General features: G+C 34.6%; 1 protein-coding gene across 2 annotated transcripts in view; it reads right to left on the bottom strand.

Annotated features, from left to right (window-relative positions):
- Positions 1-24,622, bottom strand: part of MARCHF1 (membrane associated ring-CH-type finger 1) — a 281,890-nt gene extending 257,268 nt beyond the window's left edge. For both annotated transcript variants that reach the window (XM_081811298.1, XM_081811289.1), the window contains exon 1: positions 24,478-24,622. In XM_081811298.1, the coding sequence (XP_081667424.1) occupies positions 24,478-24,588 (111 nt within the window). In that variant the 5' untranslated portion in view covers positions 24,589-24,622. The remainder of the gene's footprint in view (positions 1-24,477) is intronic.
- Positions 24,623-25,475: the final 853 nt, after the last annotated feature.

The raw sequence follows: 25,475 nt of genomic DNA, 5'->3' as shown, positions 1-25,475 counted from the left end.
TTATTACTGTGCCTTGTTTAATTTCTCTAGTTTATTGTCTAGTCATGTAACAATGTAGTGCAATCTGGCAGTGGCCATTTACTTGCACATTATGAATCCAACAGTTAGAAACATCTTTGAAGAGGGCGCCTGGGTGGCTCAGTCGTTGAGCGTCTACCTTCGGCTCAGGTCATGATCCCAGCGTCCTGGGATCGAGTCCCACATCGGGCTCCCTGCTCCGCGGGAAGCCCGCTTCTCCCTCTCCCACTCCCCCTGCTTGTGTTCCTGCTCTCACTATGTCTCTCTCTGTCAAATAAATAAATAAAATCTTTAAAAAAAAAAAAAAAAAGAAACATCTTTGAAGGGTAACAGGGTCTAACAAGCATCACGGAAGACATTTCTTCTTTCTTTGGTTTAGGAAAGAGGCAACATAAGAAAAATAATCACAATGAACTATATAAAAGTTTCACTGTGGAAATTTTACTTTTTGATTGCCCTTTTGATGGAAGATTTAAAAACATTTTATAAAGTGACTCCCCAGATTTATAGTTATGAAAACAAGCCCCCTAAAGTTGTACATTAACATATATTTCACCGTACTACAGAATATTCAAATGGTCTTTATAGATTTAAAAATGTTTATTGAGATACTAAACTGTTATTGGGCACTAGGCTACAATATTTAGCAAATACTGTGATTTAGCAAAACCAACATACACCGTAGAGTTCATAGAGGAAACAGACAAATAATAAGCAAATAAACATGTTGATTAAATAATTGGAAAACATAATAAGTGCTATGAGGAAACAACAGTTGTTGGACAGAATAACGAAGGACTTACTTTCAAAGGCTAGAAGGCTGCTATGAGGATATAAGATTTATGCTTAGCTCCATAAGTCCATGGATAATTCAGGAAGCAGCCAGGAAGTGTATGGAGTTGTTCCCAACAGAGATAACAACACGATCAAAGGAGGCACAACAGATAAACAATATTAGCAAACCTAACTTATAAATGACAATATTGAGGTATTTCCCACAATTCCCACAAAGAAAAACTGGGTAAAATTTATGAACTTCCTACAGTTATCTCTGCAGAATTAACGACTACAAAATATGTTTTACAGTCTAAGATCATGTAAACTTATGTTCCTTGTGCATATAGAAAATATGAACATTTTCATTTTTAGAATCAAGAAGGGAATCAGTAATAAAAACATCTTCTTTTCGCTGCTGTTCCCAACGGAAACTAAAAGTATTCATATTAGATTCAGTCTTATACCAGCTCTGAGAGGGAGATAGTAATGAATGTCTCCTTATATTCATTCAGCTTAGATTGAATATAAAATATGTACTGGTATAGAGCTTTTTACTTATGAACCTCTTCTGGGAATATTGATGCTTCGTGGAGCTTCAGTTGTCTGTTAATAATCAGATTTTTGACCAATATATTGACTTTTTCTTCGGATTGGATTAGGAAAGTCGTAAGGAGAGACAAGTAGGCATTTCAAGGATCAAAAACTAGCTGAAGATTACAACACATGACATTTTTGTAGGAGATTATTTTAATCAGTCACATTATAAAAAATACGAACCGAGGTCAAATAATGTCTTTTTAATATCTGGATTAAATTTGTACTCTAACTGACATGATTTATAAATCCACTGATTAAATAAGTTGGTTAAAATAGTGAATTATTTCTGACATTGAATTCAATGTTTCTTTTTAGACTGTAAGTTCCTTTAAGGCAAGAGGCTTCACAAAAGCAGAGTGCCCCTCAGCTTAGTCCAATGCTTGTCATATGGTTAGCATTCAGTAAGACATGGCTGAACAGAGAACTTTCTACTAGTTAAGGCCAATGAAGTTAATCGTGGATATACTTCAGGGATGCTTTGTAAGTTACAGGTAATATTGTTAATTCTACGTACCCTATACATAAATTGAACCTATTTTGCAATTTTGCAAAATTGAACTGAATGGACCATACAATTAGACATGCTGCCAATGAAAATAAGACTTTTTTCTTGACTGGAGACTTCAACCAATACAACTAACCGAAGCACAAATCTAAACAAAAATCAGGCTCTGGTGTAAATGTGCTTATTGGAATGCATGACACTGGTGTTGATTCAGAGAATCAGAAATGAGACATAGCTATGTGTGTTCTACCCCCAGCAAACACCCATACCCACACACGTGCACACCCACACAGACTCCTCTGGTGATCCTGATATCCATCATAATTGACAACTTTTACTTTTGGTTTACTTTTTAAATGTTCCTGTTTCTTTAATACTTGCTCTTAACTTTATAGAAGCATTTTGAATGATAGTAGGAGAGTGAAATGAAGCATGAGAAATAACTGAGTCATATTCATCTGGTTTTCCTACTTGCTTTTACATTTTATATCATTCTTATTTTTCTCATTTTTTAATAAAATCTAATGCTTCAGCCATTACAGAACTTTCTTTGTTCTGTGATTATTTTTCTTACAGGAAACATGATTTTTAAGTAATGCAGCTGAATGGAGGCACATTTCAAGGGATTAAAATGAATATTTTTAAGAAACTAAAGTAAAAACTTTTTATTGATGTGCAAGTAAAACTGATGTCGAGAGAGAGAGATAAGGGGGTATTTACATTAAAAATAGGAAAAGTAAGTGTTCAGTTTTATATGAACAAGTCCTCAAAGACAACTTCCAAGGAAAAAATTCGTTGGTAAAATAATTTGCTGTGGACAATAAAATTCCATTTTAATTTCTCCCTTAGCCCTGAACAGTGGATATTCTGGTTATGTGAATCTGTGTTATATGTTAGGAAAAACTAGGTCAAAAAAACAAGTGCTATGGGCTCTAGAATTTTTAAAGACAGATTCATCAGAGACATTTATAATTTCTACATCTTGAATTCCTGTTAAACAAAAGCATAAGACAGTCTTTAAAGGTTCTAGACAGGAAGTATACCGCTACTTGTGTATTCGATTGAAGAACAAAAGCATGGGCTTCTCATCCTGCTAAGGTCATTCTCTTCAAATGAGCACACAGGTTCAGGAGGGATGCACAAGGAACAAAGACTTGGGGAAGGGGCACCTAGCCAGACAGGCTGAGCAACTGAATCCATTCTGGAGTGTGGGGTGCTGGAGAACACAACCAGAACCCTTTCACACCCCAAAAAGCAAGAAAAAAGAGCATGTGAAAAGGAAGATACTTTTTTTTAATCTGCATCTCTGACCATTTGATGCATACTTCCTCACTCAGTGCCTACCTGCGGTGGATTTCCAAAGACCTTATTTTACTCAGAGATGCTCAAAACAGTTTGTGAAATACCATCATATTTTGAAAATAAATGATAAGAATTTTTCCATCCTTACTCTGCAATATAGAGGCAGAGAAGAACAGAGGACCCATTTTAGCTAATATAAAAACCCCAATTCAAGGTGTTTGAATATCATTTCATAGAACCTACTATAGACACTCTGTGTCACTGGCATACTCATAACTTTCCCTTTTGACTTTCATATTTTCAAACACACCAATTTAAATCGCCCAAAGGGCAAGAAACTTCAATATTGAGAAATTGCAAATCTCCTTATTGCTCTTTCCGCAGCACCTGGTGGCCCTTCCCTGGATGTTTAGGGAAGTGCACGCAGACCCAGAGTAAAGGCAAAGAGGAATCGCGACTGCTCTTCTCCCTGGACTCTATGGTGATCACATACACACCAACGTAAAAAACCCAAACTTCCATCTCTTGCAAACACTCTTCCTGCCAGCACTACTTTGGGAAATGCAAGCTTATATTATGAATTTAAAATTTTCCTTACAGGTTTGTACTAAAGAGAATGTGAATAGCTATGTTTGTGTATAAATTAATTAGATAAACAGTTGGATCACAGGCCCCACTACACACAAGAGATAACCTTCTCACCTTTTCCAGCAGACAGGTTAGTAACTTGCCCTTGCCTGACTTCCTAATTTTCTGAAACTAATTTTTCAAATAGCAGATAGATGGTATCTGGCCAGTCTAGTTTCTGGTTTAGTTTCTAAAATATAGTGTTTATAGCCTGGAGCAATGGTGAAATGTCAGGGCTTTGTGGGTAAATTCAAATTGTAAACATTTTAATTAGAACCTCCAAAAGTTTAATTCAAAATATTTGAGGATTCCAGGAATGGGTTTCATTTTATAGCTGGCTCCAGTTTCTTATCTGTTTCACTGTTTGGAAGATAACTGCATACTAGATCTAACAATGCCTGATTAACTCAAAAGTTTTCACAGATTATCTAAGAATATTTCTTCTTCTTTTTTCTGCTTATCATTGATACACATATTTTTATCATTGCAATCATAGCAAATTGATGGGTCAAGTTGGCCTAAAGGAGTTGGGCTATACCTGGAACAAAGAAAGTCCAGGAGGGAGAGGAAGGGAATGTTGGAGCTATCAGAGGAGTAGGACAAAAGCCAGAGCTGTCAGGATGCTGAGGACCCTGGGCTGCTCACCCAACCTCTATCCCTCCATCTTTCTAGATTTAGAAAGCTAAAACTGCTTTTCCCAGAATCCCTTGCAGCTAGGGTTCTCATGCAAATTAGGTCCATTGATTACATAATGTCTTGAGATTTAGAGAAGTTGAAATGAGGTCTTCTTTCTGGTGCTTGGGTGTCACTTGCTGCTTTCTTTCAGTCAAGGCTGTGAAAATGTTAAGGTTCCCCAGCAGCAGTAAAGCATCTGCTATTCGTTTTGTAGATGCAGAGAGACAGTTGTGATCGTGGGTGGGGGCTCTTGTTCCAGCATGGTCGTATTTACTAAATTCAAATCCAAACAGAAGTAAAGGAAAATAAAATGCCAAACTGCCAGATCAAAGTTTTCAGGGAAAAAGGATGCACAAAAGCTCATCCATGAAGCAGTGCAAGATAACAGAAAATGGTCCGGAGGAATTTGTCAGTTGGCATTCAGCATTTCTGTATTTTGTTTTGTTTTCAGTTTATGTGGCAATTATTTGGTGTGGCAGAGTTTGAACCATCTAAGGAATTTATGTTAGTAAATAAAGAGGCTGAGTGTGAGGGTCCTCATTCACACACCATACTAATAAGCTTGGAGCATGTTATAGACAATACTGAGCCACTGATGGTTTTAGAGCACTGGGTTCCTTTTATGCTTTGGAAAGACAACTTTCAAGCAAAGTTCAAAACAGATTAGAAACAGTATGACCTGCAAGCAGAAAGACAAATTACGAGACTAGTGAAATATTACAAGGCAAATATGAAGGCACAGACTGAGGAAAGGACAAATTGAAAAGGCGTATATGAGGTAGATTTATCAAGAAAGTGACTAAGAGATCGGGGGTACATGACAGGAAAAAACGTACTTTCTAATTTGGGCAAATGAATAAATGTAATGCCTTTCATAAGGATATAGAATGGTACAGAATTCATGGAAATAAGAATTTAGGACTCAGCAAGGTAGAAAGTCAGGATTACGTAATCATATGATTATATGATTTCAGTGCTGGTTGATGAGTTGTGTGACCCTGAATCAATCCCTTAATCTTCAAACTCTCTTGTGTGTATAATGGAGGGAATAATATCTGTCTCTACAATGTATGTAATTGATGTGAGAATAAAATGAGCTAATGTGATGGTGACATAAAAAATGAAGTTGTTTTCTGATTGTTATTATAACTCATTTGGCAAAACTAGAAAAGTCTAGTAAAAACTCCCCAAACTTGAAAACTTTGATTTAATTTCCTTTATCTAGCTCAGTTGAAAGTTTGTTCCAAAATGTTATTTATTGTTTTTACCTTAGACCGGTGATCTGGGCTACTTTTGTAGCTACATGTTATGGAGCGTGTTATTTTATTTAGAAAGACAACTGAATAAAGTGGACGTAATTCAGAGATTTCTGTGGAAATGGAGACAATTACTGTGGAATAATGTGTTTCAGTTTATTGTGCACACCCTTGTATAACATCAGTCAAAACTTCCCTGAAGCAATTAGAAGGAAAACACAGTGAACTGTAATTTCATCATCAGGTCCACATCCACAGTGAGCAATGGGAACCACCAGGGGCCCTGTCTTCATTTTTTAACCATTCTGACAAGCAAAAGGCAATGAACATAAGCCATTTAATGTATTGTCTTGTTACAGTAAAAAAAGAAGCTGCAACATGTTTTTGTACTTCACATATGTTCTTCACCAAGAACACAACAAAACAAAAGAATTGTACTTGTAAATCAGCACCTAAGTTAACTTCATGTTTGACACAGAAATAAAAGCATGTGAAAAGCAATCTTGTTTTATGCACATAAAAGTTGTAACTTTAAGAGAATTGTAACAGGAATTGGACAAAAATCTGTCCAGTTAACTCTACTGAGAAATTATATGGAATGCTCTCTGTCCTTCCAAATAATTTTTGTGATATATAACTAAAATAGGACAGACATGATTGATTATGCTTGCTCAATTTCTATAAAGTGTTATGAGAAAATAGGACTGTTTCACATATTGAATCTTAAGTCAATCTCTTTATATAAAGTTTTACCTTGTCCTCATTAGGCATATACTCAGATCAGTGTAGCTTTCTAAAAAGGTAGACCTATTTATTATTGCAAAATCACGTAAATACATTAATTATATTTATAGTAAATGAAGTCCAATATAATAACTAGCATAACATTCTTTTCATCATTTATAATAATTGTATAGGAAGAGATAAGACCACATCCCGGGTTCTTAAAATTTCAGTCAGAAATCTTTCTAGATAGGTAAGCAGATGAGTAATGCAACTCATCTATGGATTTTTATTTTATTTTATTTTTTATTATGTTCAGTTAGCCAACATATAGTACATCATTAGTTTTTGACGAAGTGTTCAACAATTCATTAGTTGCGTATAACACCCAGTGCTCATCACAACACGTACCCTCCTTAATACCCATCACCCAGTTACCCCATCCCCCCACCTTCCTTCTGCAACCCTCAGTTTTGTTTCCCGGAGTCCAGAGTTTCTCATGGTTTGTCTCTTTCTCTGATTTCTTCCCAGTTTTCCCACCCTTCCCCTGTGGTCCTCTGTGCTATTCCTTATGCTCCACATATGAGTGAAACCATATGATAATTGTCTTTCTCTGCTTGACTTATTTCATTTAGCATAATCCCCTCCAGTTCCATCCATGTCAATGCAAATGGTGGGTATTCATCCTTACTGATGGCTGAGTAATATTCCACTGTATATAAGGAATATTACTCATCTATGGATTTTGACTATACATCTCAAACTTGAGAATTTCACATGTATTTCAAAATCATACATGATTAGTCTACATAAAAAGTTAATATATCTAGAAAAAGTTTCTTTTTCTTTCTTTCTTATTACCTGGCTTAGTAACAAGGGAAAATTTGCTTGAAATGTCTCGATCTCAGTTTCCCCATCTATAACATGGAAAAAATAATATAATAAAGTGTCTCTTGGAAGAAAAAATAAAAATGGACTGGATTTAGCTTGGCACCATTTCCCTGGAATAGGCTGGTGATGGGCAATGTATGATAGTCCTGAGCAAGATTGAATGAAATATTTATTCCTTTTCTTAGAGTCAGGAATTAGCTTAAAGCTTTCTAGAATATTTCCAGTGACAAGCTTCTCTGTAATTGGAAGGAGCTGGCTTTATAGGGATCCATCTTCAGAACCCTACTTACATGGCAGTTGTAATTTATTTTCTAATGAACACTTATTCTTTACCTTACACTTCAGGGCTTGTTAAAAGATGTACCTTAGTCTCTCTACTATATGGAACGAAGTTCCACCTTTGGAATAAGATAGACAAAGACAAGGAATAAGAAGGGTCCTATTGGCCAAAGCTAACAGAGTGGTGGAAACAGTAATCATCAGCAGAGGAAAGTGTCCGCCCTCAAAACAGTGATACCAAGTGGACCACTGGCAGCAATAAGCATAGAGGCTGCTCGATCACAGGGCTATCACAGAAGAGTATGGGAGAATCATTTGAAGTAGAATTTTAGGTGACTAAGTTGAAGCAAATCATTCTAATATGGGTTTTAATAATTGCTCTAGGGCGCCTGGGTGGCTCAGTTGGTTAAGCAACTGCCTTCGGCTCAGGTCATGATCCTGGAGTCCCGGGATCGAGTCCCGCATCGGGCTCCCTACTCAGCGGGAATCTGCTTCTCCTTCTGACCCTCCCCCTCTCATGTGCTCTCTCTCATTCTCTCTCTCAAATAAATAAAATCTTTAAAAAAAATAATAATTGCTCTAAATATAAGATAGTTTGGTAGAGATAAGAATGCAATTTTGGTGGGGAGGGACATTAAAATCACCATATACTTATAATCAGAGGGAAGTCAAATATCTAATTTAAAGATACACCACTAATGAGTGGCAGATTCAGAACTGAAAATACCACGAATCAGTCAGAGGCAGCATTAGGAGCTAGGAGGACTGAATTCTCCAAACAGGGCTATAGGACTTGGTCAAATCAGTTAAATATTCTGAACTTTGCCCATGATTACACAAGCAGGAAGTGGCAGAACTATGATTCAAATTAAAGTATTAGGAACAAAGAAACAGCTGGAACACATGCAAAAATGATAAGATAGTAGATTTAAACACCAAAATTAAAAGTCACCAGATTAAACTCAATTAAAAAGCAAATATTTCTCATGTGGATAAAAAAGTACAACTATTAATGACATATATATATATGGCACAACTTAAATATTATGATAGAGAAAAATGAAAGTAATAATAATGTAAAAAAAGATGTATCATACAAAAACTAATAAAAAGAAAGTTGGTATAACTAAAATAATATCGAAGTAGACTTTAAGGGAAGAATCACTACTGTGAATAAAGAAGAACATTTTATAATGATAAAGTGGTTAGTACATGACAAAGATCAAATTTTATGCAACCAATACCATAGCTTCAAAACATATAAAGCAAAATTGGCAATATTAAAAAGATAAACCTATAATCATAGTGGAAGATAATAACATACCTCCCCAAAACTGCCAGAACAAGCAAACAAAAAGAAAATCAGTGGGGATATAGAATATTTGAAAAACATGATTGACAAACTTGAGCTAATTGAGTTTTATAAAATACTGCAACTGACAAGTACAAAATGCACATTCTTTCCAAGTACATATGAAATATTTATCAAAGTTACCATTTGGTGGAATATAGGGCTATATGAACAAATTTCAAAAGATTGAAATAAATAATAAAATGATAACTAGAAAATACCCCCAAAATTTGAAAGCTAAGAAATATACTTCTAATATCCTATGGGTTAAAAAAAATTCAATGCAAACATGAAACTATTTTGAATCATGATAGTTTAAAAAAATAATATATTTCCTATATAGGTGATTTTTATAAAAGGGGAAATTTATAGCCTTGAAATGCTTATATCAGAAAATAGGAAAGTTGATATTCAGTGATCTAAGTATCTGTCTCAAGAAATTAGAAAATAAACAACAAATTGTATTCAAAGTAAATAGAAGAAAGAAAATAGTAAATCAAAAGAACAAAATAATTAAATTTAAAAAGAAAATTCAGCCAAGACAACTGAATAAGGAAAGAACAGTCTTTCTAGTTAGTGGTAGATAGTACTAGAAATAACCGGATTATATGAATTCCCACATTCAAAACAATGAATGTGGATCCGTCGCACCCACCATGTGCAAAGATTAACTCAAAGTGGCTCACAGACCTAAATGTAAGAGCTAAAAATATAAAATCCTCAGAAGAAATCACAGGAGTAAATCTTTGGAATTTCTGGTGATTTCTGGTCAGGCAGTAATTTCTTGCATCCAATAGTACAGCACAAGCAGTAAAAGAGAAAATTGACAAATTGGATTTCATCAAAATAAAATGGTTTTGTGCTTCAAAGAACATCATCAAGAAAGTGAAAAGACAATTCCCAAACTGGGAGAAAAATATTTGCAAATATTTCCATCTATAAAAATCATATATAATAGGGGAAATGTGTCCAGAACATATAAGTAATTCTGAACAAGTCAGGAATAAAAAGACAATTGAATGACTTTTTTTCAAAGAAGATATATGGATGGCTAATAAATACCTGAAAATATGCTCACTATCATTAGTCATTAGGCAAATTAAAAATCAAAATCACAGTGACCATTTATGCTTGTTAGGAGGTTATAATTAAAAAGCCAGATAATAATAAGTGCTGGAGAGAATGTAGAGAAACTGAAAATGTAGAGAAACCTCATACATTCCTGGTGAAAATTTAAAATGCTACAGCCACTATAGAGAACATTGTGGCAGTTCCTCATATTGTTAAATATAGAGTTAAATATGGCCACTTGATTCTACTTGTAAGTTTCTAATGAAGGAAATGAAAATGTATTCTCATATAAATACTTGTAATGAATGCTCATAACAGCATCATTCACAATAGCCAGGAAATGGAAACAACTCAAATCAACCGATGAATGAATAACAAAGTGTGGTATATTCATACAATGGAATACTATTTGGCAAGAGAAAGGAATAAAGTACTGACACACTCTACTACAAGATGTATGAACCTCAAAAACATCATGCTGAGAAAAAAAAGATGCTCCTGCATGGCTCAGTCAGTTAAGTGTCCAACTCTTGATTTTTGGCTCAGGTCATGATCTCAGGGAGATTGAGCCCTGAATTAAGATTCTCTCTCTCCCTATCCCTCTGTCCCTTCCCCCCATGTAAGTGTTCTCTACCTCTCTCTAAAAAAACAAACAAACAAAAAATCATGTTAAGTAAAAGAAATAAGTCACAAAAGACCACATATTGTATAATTTCATTTGTACAGGATATTCAGAATAGACAAATCTGTAGAGACAAAAGTAGATTAGTATTTGCCTAAGGGCTGGTGAGTGACTGCTAATGGATAAAAATTTCTTTGGGGATGCTGACAGTGTTTTAAAATTAAATTACACTGATGGGTGCACAACTCTGTATATATACTAAAAATTATTGAATTATACACTTTAAATGAGTAGACTTGATAGTATTTAAAATATATCTCAATAGAGCTGTTAAGAAAAAAAACAAAATATACAAGAAAAAATGACGAAGTATTAAAATTTGTTCTTTGAAATATAATGGTTATAACTAGCAAGAAATATCATGATAAAAAGAGATTAATTAAAAATACCAATTTCAGAAAGGAAAATAGGGCATCATTACAGCTCTTATAGGCATTAAAAATAATATAATCAATTTTATGCTAATAAGTTTGAGAATCTAATATTATATTTGGATGAAATGGTCATATTTCTAGAAAAACATCACATCAAGACTGATAGAGAAATGAAATAAATTCTGCTTTCCATATTTCTCAAATTTGTTAAAATCTCTTTTCATTGTCATGGACTTATTCTTTTTTGTGTATTCATATAATCCTTCTTTGGGATCTTAGGAAGACAAAGGAGTAAATCACTACCCTGAAAGGGAAGTACACATTTGAATAGAAAAGCAAATATTAAAGGAAAGTAGATGATTCGAGAGAGACAATTTTAATCTAATAAGAAAACATCACTTTGTCCCTTTTAAATAAGAAGGTAGAATAAAATCAAACTTTTTTTTATGGAGAAGCAGACTTATTTTTAATCTTTGCTCTGCATTTCCTTGTGTATAACAAAATCAATGTACTATAGTAACACAAAGATTAGCAAACACATTGCATAAAGACTAGGTAAAAGAACATGTTTTCTTAAACATTTTTCACTGTTAAGCATGTCTCTGTAATACAAAGAATTAATACAAGCCAGGGGCGGTAGACCTAATCCTAAGACATTTCAGAAAACATAGTGAATAATGTGGTTCTGGGCTTTGATAAAACACTGTGCACATAACTGCACTTATTTTTAAGTTTATTCTTATATTGAAGAGGTAATAACAACATCAACAATGTTATGCACACTGAATAGCACTGGTTTGTCTCATCTCCACAGGTGAAATTACTCAACCCATGGAAACAGGACAACTAATTTTTGTTTGCAGTCTCATCGCTGTATATGCAATAAAATTTGGTTGGTGTGATGCTGTATCTGTGAAAATTGACAAGTTGGTGACTGCAGTGTGAAAGCTATTTCATTTTTTATCTTTAAAGAAAAACTGGATCGTTAAATTAAATTTTATTCCTGTGGGCTGCACTGAACACATAGAAACCAGGTGTCTAAGTTCCCATATCGGCATTTGAGTTGCTGGTTTCCTAATGTGGAGCTACAAAGCTGTACTTACGAATTATGCCACTTAATAATTACAGTTGACAATTACTAAGGTAATATAAAAATAATTTAAAAGCCCATCAACTGAAAGGTTGCTTTTAACCTAAGGGATTTGCCTCATATGTTGCAAAGATATTTTACTGGATGATACTGTGCTAAATAGTTAAAACAAATTAAGCCAACACAAGAGAATATATTAAATAACCTTATCCCTTTCCCCAGAAACGTAGTTGATAATTATTAGTATCCAATAGGATAATCAACCAATTATTTCAAATATAAATCCAGAAAGTATGTTTTTCATCTCCAAATTCATTTTAAACACTATTTAAACTACATTTCATTTGCACTTTAGCATTTAGTAGGTGCAAATAAAAATCTCAGAAGAGATTACCACTCCTATATAAATGCACTAAATTGACCTATGCCCAATCCTGATAAATCCCCTTGGCAAATATTTAGCCAAAACCTAAGTTTTCCTATCTGTGAAATGTTACGAGAATATTAAAAATGACAAATATATATTAATATACATAATGTGTATATGTATAATACATATATACAAAGTGTATATATATACAATATAACATATACAATCTCTTCAATATATAAAATACACACAATATATATGCAATGTCATATATAATGTATTATTCAACAAAATGTGCAACAAATTCAGATTTAAATGTGAATCTCAATTAAACTTATTTCTAATAAAGTCAGTGTTTTACCTTTCCCTGGGCATATTCGTTGCAGCATAGAAAAGTGTATTAGAGGGACACCTGCGTGGCTCAGTTGGTTAAGTGTTTGACTTTGGCTCAGGTCACCATCTCAGGGTCTTGGGATCAAGCCCCACTTCAGGCTCAGGGCGGAGTCTGCTTGTCCCTCTCCTGCTCCCTCTGCTCCTCCCCCCACTTGTGCTCTTCTTGTCTCTCTCTGTCAAATAAATAAATACAATCTTAAAGGAAAATAAAAGTGTATTTGAGCATGGATGCTTGAATAAGACTTAGTAGCAGGGTAAACTTTGGCAAGTCACGGCTTTCCTCTGTAAAATGGGATTTTGTACATTTCACAGAGTCCTGTAGTGAGGATTAAATGAGCTGTTAACATGTCAGGTGCTCAGAACAGTGCCTGGTACACAGCATATACTCAACAAATGTTAACTGTTATTGTATTATTTTTCCCACTGTATGTTTTGCCAAGTGAGCAAATCCATATACATTTACACGTATATGTTTCCTCCCCAAAAGAATATGTTTTGACACACAGCTCCTCTGCACCGTTCACTGGGAAGGCTCATTGTTCTCTCAATGGAACCCACCTTCATATGGCCACTAAATTACTACATGTTGCATATTAAGGCTGAATAAATTATACAAAAATATTTAGTTTAATTCCACTACCTATGGAAAGTACAATCTTTAGTATTAGTTTAAGTGTATTTCTCTCAGCTCCTGAAGATGATTCTGCTTACTTATTACACCAAATAGATGATATGTCTTTAAAAGTAAACACTGGGGTGCCTGGGTGGCTCAGTCATTAAGTGTCTGCCTTCAGTTCAGGTCATGATCCCAGGGTCCTGGGACTGAGCCCTGCGTCGGGCTCCTTGTTCAGCGGGAAGCCTGCTTCTCCCACTCCCACTCTCCCAGCTTGTGTTCTCTCTCTTGCAGTGTCTCTCTCTGTCAGATAATAAAATCTTAAAAAAAAAAAAGTAAACAGAATACAGATGTTTAATTTTTCCATGATAAATGTTTATACAGAGTCATAGAATGCCCCTTTCTCTTCTCTCCTTACCACCATCCTCTTTATATCACCAACTCTTAGTGGTCTTTGGGGGAACACTCTAACCTCCACAGCTGGGTTAGGTACCCATGTAAGGGCTCCTCAACACCCTTTGTGTATGCCCATTCTACTCTTGATCTATTCGTTTACTTATTTTCCTCACTAGGTTCTTGAGGTTAAGCACCGTGTCTTTTTCCCTCCAATGATATGTATTTATTGCATAGTATAGTGCTTGGTACATAGCTGACTCTCAATAGAGACTAGTTAAATGAATAAATGAAGAGACCTTCTAAACCGAGTGAACAGTTCTGAATCACTGATTTCCTCTGTGATTCATTTACCTTTGTTTTGTTCCACGATAACAGACAGATCTGGAGCCCCAAACTACAACTCAACAATTCACAACCCTGATACCAAACAACTCTTTCATTAGGTAGTGCAGTAATTATAATGGTGGATTAGAGGAGAAGTTATTTGGGGCGCCTGGGTGGCTCAGGAGGTCGCACGTCCGACTCTTGATTTCATTTCAGGTCATGATCTCAGGTCATGATCTCAGGATCTTGATTTCATCTCAGGTCATGATCTCAGGGTCCTTAGATCAAGCCCTGTGCCCTCGGGCTCCACAATCAGCAGGGAGTCTGCTTGGGATTCTATCTCCCTCTGCCCCTCCCCCAGCTTGCACTCTCTCGCTTTCTCTCTCTCTCTCTTCTAATAAATAAATAAATCTTTAAAAAAAAGAGAGAGAAAAGTTGTTCTAGGATAAGAATCGTCATGTTATGTCAGGTAACTGCCTGCCAAATATTTATATGAATAAAATACTCTCTATAAAGTAGCATAGAGGACTGGAAACATTTAGAACTCCAGATTCCTGCTCTGTCACTTTTCTAATCTTTCTCAACCGTAGTTTCTCTGTCTGTGTAATGAGAACAGCAAAACCTACTTTCAGAGTTACCATGAAGTTTTGAGATACATCTAAACTCTTCAGGATAGAAAAGGCATTAAAAACCTATTATATTATTAATTATTGTGTTTTGAGATATAAATTTACCTAAGACCTCTATCCTACTTGTCTTTTGAATAAGATTGAATAAGATTGCTGCACAGAAGTAGCTCTGGATTCTTCAGTCCTACTCTGACGTGTTCCACTTATTTCCCGGTGCAATTTTTATTCTGAGGCAAAAACAAGCTGACTCGACAAATATCAAGTCAATTTATCCTCCCTGCCTCCTCTCTATAAAGCACAACACTCCCACAAAAGCAAGGACAAAGAAGACATCTTTGCCATCTGTGTCATTTGTGAGTGGAGAAAAACAGTTTGCCACAATTCCACATACACACAGGCGGCCTCTCTTATTTGGCTATATGCAACTCTGCTCATTGGTCCTCATAATGAAATTAAAATATTTGAAAACCAATGTGTTCTAAATACTATACAGATAGTAGAATTCAACAACTATTGAGGATTCAACATCTTTCTGAGGGGCTCACAATTTAATTTATATCTAAATTAAACAGACAGACATGACACATTTTGATAACAAGCAGCTGTGAACATGATCTCATGATTTACTCCTTAGAGGAAAAGATCTCTTCATATGAGGAGCATTTTTAGATCAATTATTACCATTGTGAATAATCATGTTTTGACACTGTTCAGTAACTACACAATTAAAGTTAATACATTATTTTAAGCTGCACAGTGAATGTAATTTTCCTTCCTAGTGTGATGTTTGAAGCACCAATCTCCCCCTTTGCATTCTTTAATTCAATCTGTTTCCATAACAACCACTGGGATATATTTTTAATGATTTTACTTTCTTACAAAAATCAAAGCTCTTGAAAGGCATAATGTCTTTTATTTAATTTCCCTCATTTGCATTTTATAGTTATTCTAATAAAATTTTAGATTTCATTCACTATTGCCTTCGGCAGTACTTAGTAAAGGCTTTGTAATAGCGATTAAAAACAATAACTGATAAATGATCAAATAAGAAAGAATTAAAAGGGAAAAGAAAATGAGGTTAAAAAAAAACTCTACAAATTCTTCTTTCCTGACATAATCTATTTTCAGAATGCATAAAGACCACTGCACAATGAACAACTGGCCCACTTGCTCAAAGAAGTAAGGTGAGCCTGTTGAAAATAAGTCTGTGGGTTTAATGGGAAATTTAATATACTCAAGTTCCTCTTATATTTCCATTTTATTTGGTTGCTAAGAGAGGTAATGTTTGTGGGACAATACCAGTCCATTTTCTATAGGCAGACGTATGATTTCCTTCGGTCTGATAAGGCTAAAAGTGAATGATGGGCACAGTTGGGAAGTAAGTGAGGACAATGATTCTGGCAAATATTAATTGGTTAAGTGTGATTTTTTAATTAAGGACAAATTTACATTTCACTGTCTTATGCATTGAGCAAACTCCCTCCAATTACTTACTTCTTACTGTAAGCAGAATCTTATTTGAGTAGAATGTACATTTTATAATCATGATTTTAGTTTCCAAAACTTTAACTATGTATTTTGGTCATAGAAACCACCTCAGAATTGTTTGATCTTTAAGATGAGTTCTTCCATATCTTAAGGCAAATGGTATTTCTAATAAGAAGAAGGGATTTAATATATGAGATATTACACTTGATAGAGCTTTATAAACAAACAAACAAAACTCACTTTCACTTAATTCATGCTCTCTGCTCAAGCTGTTTATCCATTCCACAAATTTTATTAATTTCCTGTTATGTTTCAAACACCAGGGATACAGATCTAAATAAGACAGATCTTCCCTTTTTCATCTTATATCCAAGTGGTAGAGAAACAGAAAAATAAACCAACACACATTCATATTTATATAAGTATTTTCAGATAAAGGTGAGTCTGCGAAAAAAAGCAACACAGAATTGTCATAGAGTGAATGGGTGAGGCATAATTGGGTGCGATTCTAGGAGCAACTCTAATCAAGGTTGTTAGGATAGATACGCCAAGTCCTGAACGAAGAAACTAGCCAAGGAAACATCTAGAAAAAGAAACTTTTGGGTATATAATCTACATCACATATACAGCCCTCATACCCATCTCCATAACTGATCTAATAAACATCACCTCCATATTACTAATTTATGAAGCAGATTACTTTCTTCCTCAGTTCGATATGCTAACATCTGTGCTAACATCAACAGTCGACCTGGATCAAATTTTATGGTCAATAATCAAAAGGATGTAATTCTTCTCCCCAATTTGGTGATTAAATAATATATATTAGATTCAATACAACATACTCTATAATCAATTTAACCAATTCCACTGCTGAATGTTATGAATAGAAGGCAAACAATTTCAAACATTTTGTTAATTTTAACACAAAGTACTTCAACCTACTAGACTTGGATATGGTTATGCATAGCAAATAATATCCATTCCACCTCATTTTTACAAGTTTTGGTTTAGAATAAGGAAAAAAATGTTATATTCATCTGTCTATAGCAGAATCTCTACCTGACTTATTACCTTTGTTTTCATCAAATTTTGCTCTTTTGTAATATTGTTTACTTAAATGGTGAGATCATTGTAATTAATTTAAGTTATATAAATTCTATGCATTTATTCATTTTCTGTTTGATATCCAGGGGATGTCAGTATTCACCAAATGATAAAGAATGGGATTCTAAATGAAAAAGTCTCAAGTGCAGGTGTTGATTTTTTCTATATTATATAAGTATCCAAGTGGGCTAGTTTAATATAAAACCAAGGAAATAACAGTAGAGCCTATGAGCAATAAGAATAACAAAAAAGGTGATAATGATATGACTCTTCAATTAAAACGTACATTCCATTTACATGTTTCTAAAAGGAAAAATAAAAGTGCTTCATTTTCACTGCTGATTTTTCATAAGCTTAATAAGTAGGAACTTTAACCTTCAATATAACTGTCCTATTTTGAAAATAAAAGATTACGACACAATGAAACATGAATCTTTTTAACTGCATGTTTTATTAATAAACACCAGACTGTGTGAGGAGGTACTTTGCCCAAGTAGCTGAAAATTTGATTTTTTAAATGTGTATTTTTAAATTAATTAGTTAATTAATTTAATTAATTTATTTAATTTAAATTCAATTAGTCAACATATAGTACATCATTAGTTTTTGATGTAATGTTCAATGATTCATTAGTTGCATAAGTCTTATTTTTAGAGAGGCTTTATAGCAAATTGGAAAAATCTTAAGATTTAAAATCAGACAAAAATCAGACTTACTGTTTCTCCCTTCTTACTTGCTACTGAGACAAACTATTTAACCTTTCTGAGTTAGGATATTTTCACTTGTATAGCGCAAACAACAGTATCAACTTCTCATAATGGGTGTGGCATATAAATAACCTAGAAATTAGAAGACCTGTGGCCTTATGATTTGAATTACCCAAAACTCTTAAGAACATCTCTGTATCATTATCTATTTGAATAATTAAATTTATATTGTGTTCATCTCAGTATGGTTGTGAGCTATAATGAAACAATGGACATAAAGACTGCTTTGAAAATTATATAGCTTTATAAATGTATTACATACAGATATATAAAACCTTGAAAGCCTTCTTATCTAGTCTTCCCTCTTTAGTCTATTATAGAGTTGCAAGCACCTCATAGAAAGATGCAAAATGTGCCCTGAGCTGATGAATACATGGTTGGAAGTGGCAAATCACCTCATCAAACACATCAAGTGACACTTTGTTCTTCTTCTCTACCTAATGATAATCTACTTATAGCCTCAAAGTCTCATCATTGATTATAGGAAAGTAATTTTCTCTGGAGTCATTGCTGACTACCTAAAAAAAATGACATTTTTGATCTCCCTATTTTGTCTTCCATAGATGTTTTTCAACTCATAAAATTGTTCCCCTTTTCATTCTGATTATTATGATCTCCTTTACTTTCATTTTAAATTTAATATTGAAACTCTGATTTGATTCAGGATATTGCTTACGGGTACAGTCAATATAGGGCATTTTGCTTTTATTATTAACATGTAAGCTGCGTTACATTAAATTTAAAAGAGAAATTTCTTCCCTACCTTGTCATACAAGGGGCTCTCCTACCCCTTTGGTGCAACTGTGAAGATAGTTGCTTAATAAACATAATCTCTCAAACCTCTCAATGTTTTTATTCAATTTGAAACATTTATGCTAAATTAATATTTTCTGGATTTAAAAAGCAGGTGGTCTGAATTGCCTTATAGATTAAAAAAAAAAAAAAAACCTATTTGGGCACCTGGGTGGCAAAGTTGGTTAAGCATCTGCCTTCGGCTCAGGTCACGATCTCAGGATCCTGGGATGGAGTTCCCTGTGAGTTTCCTGCTCAGCAGGGAGTGTCCTTCTCCCTCTTCCTCTCCCTTGTCCCTCCTCCTGGCTCCCACACTTTCTCTCTCTCTCTCTTTCTCTCTCATAAATAAATAAAATCTAAAAAAACCTATTCTTTTCAATTAGGTCAGTTATTGATGACACAGTGGTGAAAATGGTTATAAAATTGGCCGTACTTCTATGTCAGTCAGTGCAGAGCAGATAATAATCTAACAGTCATATATAACCATGAGATTATAAAGAAAAGGCCCTATTTGTCTTTATGCCACACTATCATGTATTATTACCTCATTCATAATCTTTGTGTTTAGCTAAATGCATACAATTCAAATAATGACTGTTTCCCCCCAACCTGAGGAGACATGACAGAGTGACCCTCCAGATTTAGACTGTTTGGACTGCTGGAATCCCAGCCTCACCAATATTACCTGGGTCACTTTGGGCAGGTTTTTAAATTTCTCTATGCCTCAGTTTCTGTATACAACTTAACCAGTTTCCTTTCCAAAATGGATAATGGTTATACCTACCTCATCAGATTCTTGTGAATATTAAAAATGAGAGTATGTGTTAAATACTTAGAAAACTCCTGGCACTTAATAATCAGCCATCTCCCTTTTCCTCTTCATCATCATTACCACCGCCATCTTTAGATGGGGTATGATTTGTACAGGAAAGCCTCAAATGCTCTGGATGACAGCAGAGGAGTAACAATAAAATATGGATATGCAAAATGGAAATGTAAGACAAAACTTCTACCTCTCAAAGGAATGCATTTGTGGTAAAGGCTGGCTGAGTGCTCTCAATTTCCTTATTCTAGTCATATAAGAATACCATATTTCCCATCATTCTGACAGATACACTGGGGCATGTCATTGATTTCCAGCCAAGGGCATCAAGTGATATGCATCACTTCCAAACTTAACCAGATATCTCCATGGCCACCCACTCATTCTTTCCCTTATTTTATCTGATAAACTCAGATGTCCTTTGTTTAAGATAGTAGTCCCAAGAGATGGAAGGAGTAGGGATCCCGGCATTCATTGTTGGAGAGTCAAATGACCTTTATCAGAGTGGGTCACAAGCAAAAGTAAAGCTCAATCATGGTAAGCCTTTGAAATTTCTGAGTTGATTTGTTAAAGCTCCTATTCTCAATTTTTTATACTGATTACTAAGCTAATACTACTCAGCGCTAAAGCAGTTCTTCCATCTTCCACTTCAAGATGTTGGAGCTAGGGGCCTTCAAACCAGATTTCTCCTTTGACATTTACCTCTTGGTCAGCTTCTGCCAATACTAGTGCTAATGGAAACTAGAAGACAGGGGGAGAAAATGGATTTGCTTCTTCTTGCTTACCCTGTTTCTGCTAGTGTCATCCCAGCAATGATTTTGTAAGTCAGCAGTGGAAGATGGGTCCAGTTTCTAAGTTTTTTTCCACACTCCCATAACTATTGTTATTGCACTATCCCCCCTTCTTCCCACTTGAACATGCAAGGATTGAGAAGAGCCTCTCCTTCAGGGTTCATGTCCAAGATCCTCAGGATCTCCTACATCATCTGAGAAGCATCCCTTCTCAAAGTCTGAGGTGTAATCCTGAGGGGCCTCTCCTTCAGCCTTTTAGGTTCAAATAACTCCTTCCTCCTCTCAGTGTTATCTCTCTGGATGGTTGTTACTTTTTGCAGTTACTAAACATATATACATTTTTTTTTTTACTTTTTCAGCCCTCCAAGAGCCGATTAAATAAATATTCATATTACACTCTTTGTTAGAATTACTATTTCCCGTTTTCCTTCCTGTACCCCAACTTTTATAACTACCCAAATACAGAAATTGGTAGCCAAAGCCTGTTACCATAATAAAAATCTAATAAAGTATGTGGCATTTGCTTAGTGGCTGGGCAGTGGGTGGCAAGAAAACCAATTTCAAAAGTAGAAAGCCATCTATTTGATGTTTTGGCAAAACTCTTGGCAAAAGTGCTATTTGAATTAACTTGAGAGGCAGACAGTGAGCCTGCTGGGCTGGAAACACTCAAAATAGATTGAAAAACAAAACTTAATAATATATGTTAACAGTTATTGGCTACATTCGGCAAAGTGTTAAAAGAAGCTCAGGAACTAGTATAAAAGCAGATTTGACTGGGCATAGAGAGACTATAGAAGTTTGGGGCCTTGTTGGACAAAATGTCTGGCTTCTTCTAAACCCTAAATGATGGGATATGACATTAATGCAAGTGTTGAGTAATAAAGATGCAGTAAAAATGCACATTTGTATAAAGTGACTCAAGGCAAATATGAGATTTAGAGCTGACACTGAGTAAAACTTCTCAGTTGAACAAAGTATCTCTATACAAAGATCAGGTTAAGGTTGTGATCCTCTAGCCTACTTTTCAAGATAATATCATCTTGAGAAAGAGGCATGAAAGAAGAGAAAGTCAAGGGCATCCAAGAAAGAACTTTCTTAGGCACATGGACTATGAGGAAGCAAATTGATCAGAATCCTACAAAGAAAGATTTCTGAAAATTGTAGTACTAAAAGACCCTGATCTCAGAAATACAAACCTTGAAATATGTAGGACTTAAAACAACTCTTGGTCCCATAATTTTCCCAAAATAGGAAAAAAAAATATTTTAAGGCTCTATAACCCTCAATAGGCACTTTAAATGTTGACAAGGAGAATAAAAGAAAATGAAGAACTTCGCAGAGAGACATCCAGAGGCCAGAGAGAACCATAAACAAAGATCTCCCAGGGAGCAGGGTCAAAGCCTATTCAAGGATCCTCCCTGACCGCTAGGTTAGAGAGACTTTATAATGTCTGTCTAGCAGGATTTCACTTCTGATTTCCATGTATATCCGAATCTTTCTTTTTTCCAAGCATGAGTATTATTGTGGTTTCCCTCATCCTACTCTTCTCCTATATATTGGGTATATATGGATGTGGGAGCTGGCTGCAAAATACAGATAATTTATTCATAGGTGGTTCACCATCATCATCATTTGATGAGGACAGTAAATAACTGGTGCTCATGGACTTGAACTGAATCCAGTGACTGAAATACTTTTGTTATTTCTCTTGGAAAGTAATAATCTTTTTTCATGAGGGAGTGGAAACATGACTTGAATATTTGGCAGCCAGAAGGGAGGTCTATGGCAGAGATGTATTGGGTGCTCCCTAATTCCATCTGCTCTTCTTGGTCATATAGCTTCCTAACATTTACCAGCCTCCCTTGCAATTCAGATGGGGCCACGAGACTAGGTTTGGTCAATGGAAGGATATGCAAACATTCAAGGCTGTTCCATAATAACACATGCACAATGGCTCCCATAGTCTCTTCCTTTCTCTCAGGAACCTAAGAAGCCATGTCCTTAAGAAGGCAGCATTAAAAGATGAAAGGAGTATGTATCTTTGAATCATCATTTGACAGTGAAGGAGGCAAACTAAGACACATAGGCTATGACATAAGAAAGACATTTTACTTTTCTATGTTGAGAAAGAGATGTTGAAATTGTTTCAGTGGCTAGAATCTATCCACCTAATACGGCATTAGATTTTAAAATATGAATTACTGGATTTATTAAATTGGTAACTTGATGAATTTTCCTTTTACTAAAAGTATCTGGATGGGAAGAAAATGTCATCAAGAAAGTGAGGCAGCATGGTATAGTAGAATAAAGCCTCGCCTTGAGAATCCTGGCTTCTAGCAATCCTTTTATCGTTTACTAGCTAAGTGACACTGGGAAAGTCAATTAATTTCTCTGGGCCACAGTCCACATCTGGAAAATTAAGCTAATATTAGGTTACCCAATTATAGGAGAAAGCCAGGCCAAATGTTTACTCAAGAATTTTTATGGTTTTGATCTATGGTTCTATGAAATAGAAATTAATCACTAAAACCATTCTAATAAAAGCACAGAAGTAATTTTTTAAATTTTAATATTTTTAGCCTTTGCATGATACCTGACAAAGTCCAGCTTTATATATAAATATTATGTAATACATTTTTAAATGATGTTAACTCATGGCAAGCAGTTTTATTGAAAATAATAATTTACAAAAGATCATGTTAGAGTGAGATGAAACAGTGCAGATGATAATTTCAAAAAATTTATTCCCCAGAACTTTGACTATGTCATTACATTATGCACATTTCTTCATACCCTCAGCCCTCTCTTCACAATCTAAGATGATGGAATTTAAGCAGGATTCCCACTTCTATGTTTTGCCAACTGAATGCCCACTCCTTCAGGTGGTTTCTCTTGATATTCACTCAATAATGTTTACTCAGGATCATTATTTCTATTTAAAATAGTGGAACTTAGCAAATAACTCTAGAGTAAAAAATAAATCTAAAAACTTGGCTCATATTTAATTATATGTTTATCAACTAATAAATCAGGCTAATGAAAACAACCTGTGTTCATATAAAATGGCAAAACAATAATTAAAATATATCTAACATGTCAATTTAAAACTTAGAGACTAAATTAAATTTTTCTTCTTTAAATCAAAATGAAGAATGTTGCAGCCAAATCTAAACAAAGAATGCATAAAACCCCTTTTGCTAATGAGTTCTCTCTTCCTAATCACTGGGAAACAATGGCTAGCTACAGCTGGGTATTTGAACTTAAAGCAGAAAACAAAACATGAAAGAGTATATTACTGATTCAGTCTTCAAATTATATTTGTCATTATTTAATTCACAATTTTGTATAAAATTTATAATTTTAATCCTCTTTTCAGAGATTTTTAGAATATATATAGGAAAACACAGAAGGCTTGATTCTGATTTTTCATTATTTTTGGATAACTCGTTTTCCTCCACTGATTCCATTACACAAACGTAGGTTGCAAGATATGAACTTTAAGTTAACTCTTTAAGGTTGCTAACATAATGGTGTGGCGAGGTTCAAAGAAATACAAAGAAAAAGAAATTGTTGTTTTATCTGAATTAAGCTAATAGTATATGATATTAGATATTAATATAAATTATACTGAATCTATATGAACAATATAATGCAAATATTATTGTAAACAAGAATAATGTTTACTTAAAAAGTTATCCCTTTCCACATTTCCTTAGCATTCCATTTACATACAAGCCATTTTGAGGAAAAATAACTTTTCACTCACCAATGTGGACGTTTGTGAGGCATCAGCCAAATCCCCTGAGATCTCAGGTGTTCGCGTGTTGTTTGGGATTCTGTGAGGGTTACGGGCTATCGCTTCACACCAGCCCAGCATTTTCTCCTTCCTCTTATCCCTTTTCAATTTCTGAAATTCTGAAAATAATTTACATTCCCTGAAACAGGTCACTTATTTTAGTTGTCTGTTTTCGGAAAATGCACGTAATTGAAATTAAATAAGCAATGTAATGACGTACTAATGGAGACATTTTATTTTAGTCAGAAGTTATGGGGGCGGGGGGAGAAGAATATGCTGATTATTAATAATATCCCAAAGACACAAGGCAATGAAAACAGTACATATTGATTCAAAGAGCCTAACATATTCTATATTCCAATTTGTGATGCTTCTAGACTGTGGGAATTCCTTGCATCAGGTTCTAAGTATTATTTTCAAGAATCAGTTTATAACATGAGCTCTTACCTTGGGAGCTAAAAACAATTCCAGTTCCTGATATATATACATATTTCAATGACATCTAAAATTAGGCAGAGCTTTTCAGCTGAATGCCCTACAGATGCAAAATAAATTGAACACCAGTCAGTGATAAAGACTACTCATTCTGTCAGTGGCATGATTATCTCCCTCATAAAGTTATGCCAACTGAAGAAGGAGAAATTTTAGTGCAAGCATGGTAAGCTAGTACATGACATCCATCACCCCATCACCAGTACAGTCTATTAAAAAATAATAACTTAAAAATTTTCTCCACTGTATCCTGAGTAAAAGTATTCTACAACTTTCTAGCTTTCCAGAATATTCCATTTGGGGAAGTTTTTGTTTCTGTTCTTCATCTCTGAAGAAGTATCATGAACAATGACTTTTTAATGTGATGGAGAAAACATTGTTTCCCTTGTAAAGTTTTATAGCCTACTTTTCCACTCCACCACACTCAGTAATTAGAAATAGTTTATTGCAGGTCTTTAGTTAAATGCATTACACTG

This window comes from Leptonychotes weddellii, chromosome 2 (genome assembly GCF_054177405.1).
Source record: "Leptonychotes weddellii isolate Sample4059 chromosome 2, ASM5417740v2, whole genome shotgun sequence".
Classification (NCBI taxonomy): Eukaryota; Metazoa; Chordata; class Mammalia; order Carnivora; family Phocidae; genus Leptonychotes; species Leptonychotes weddellii.
This window is presented reverse-complemented; position numbering and strand designations above follow the sequence as displayed.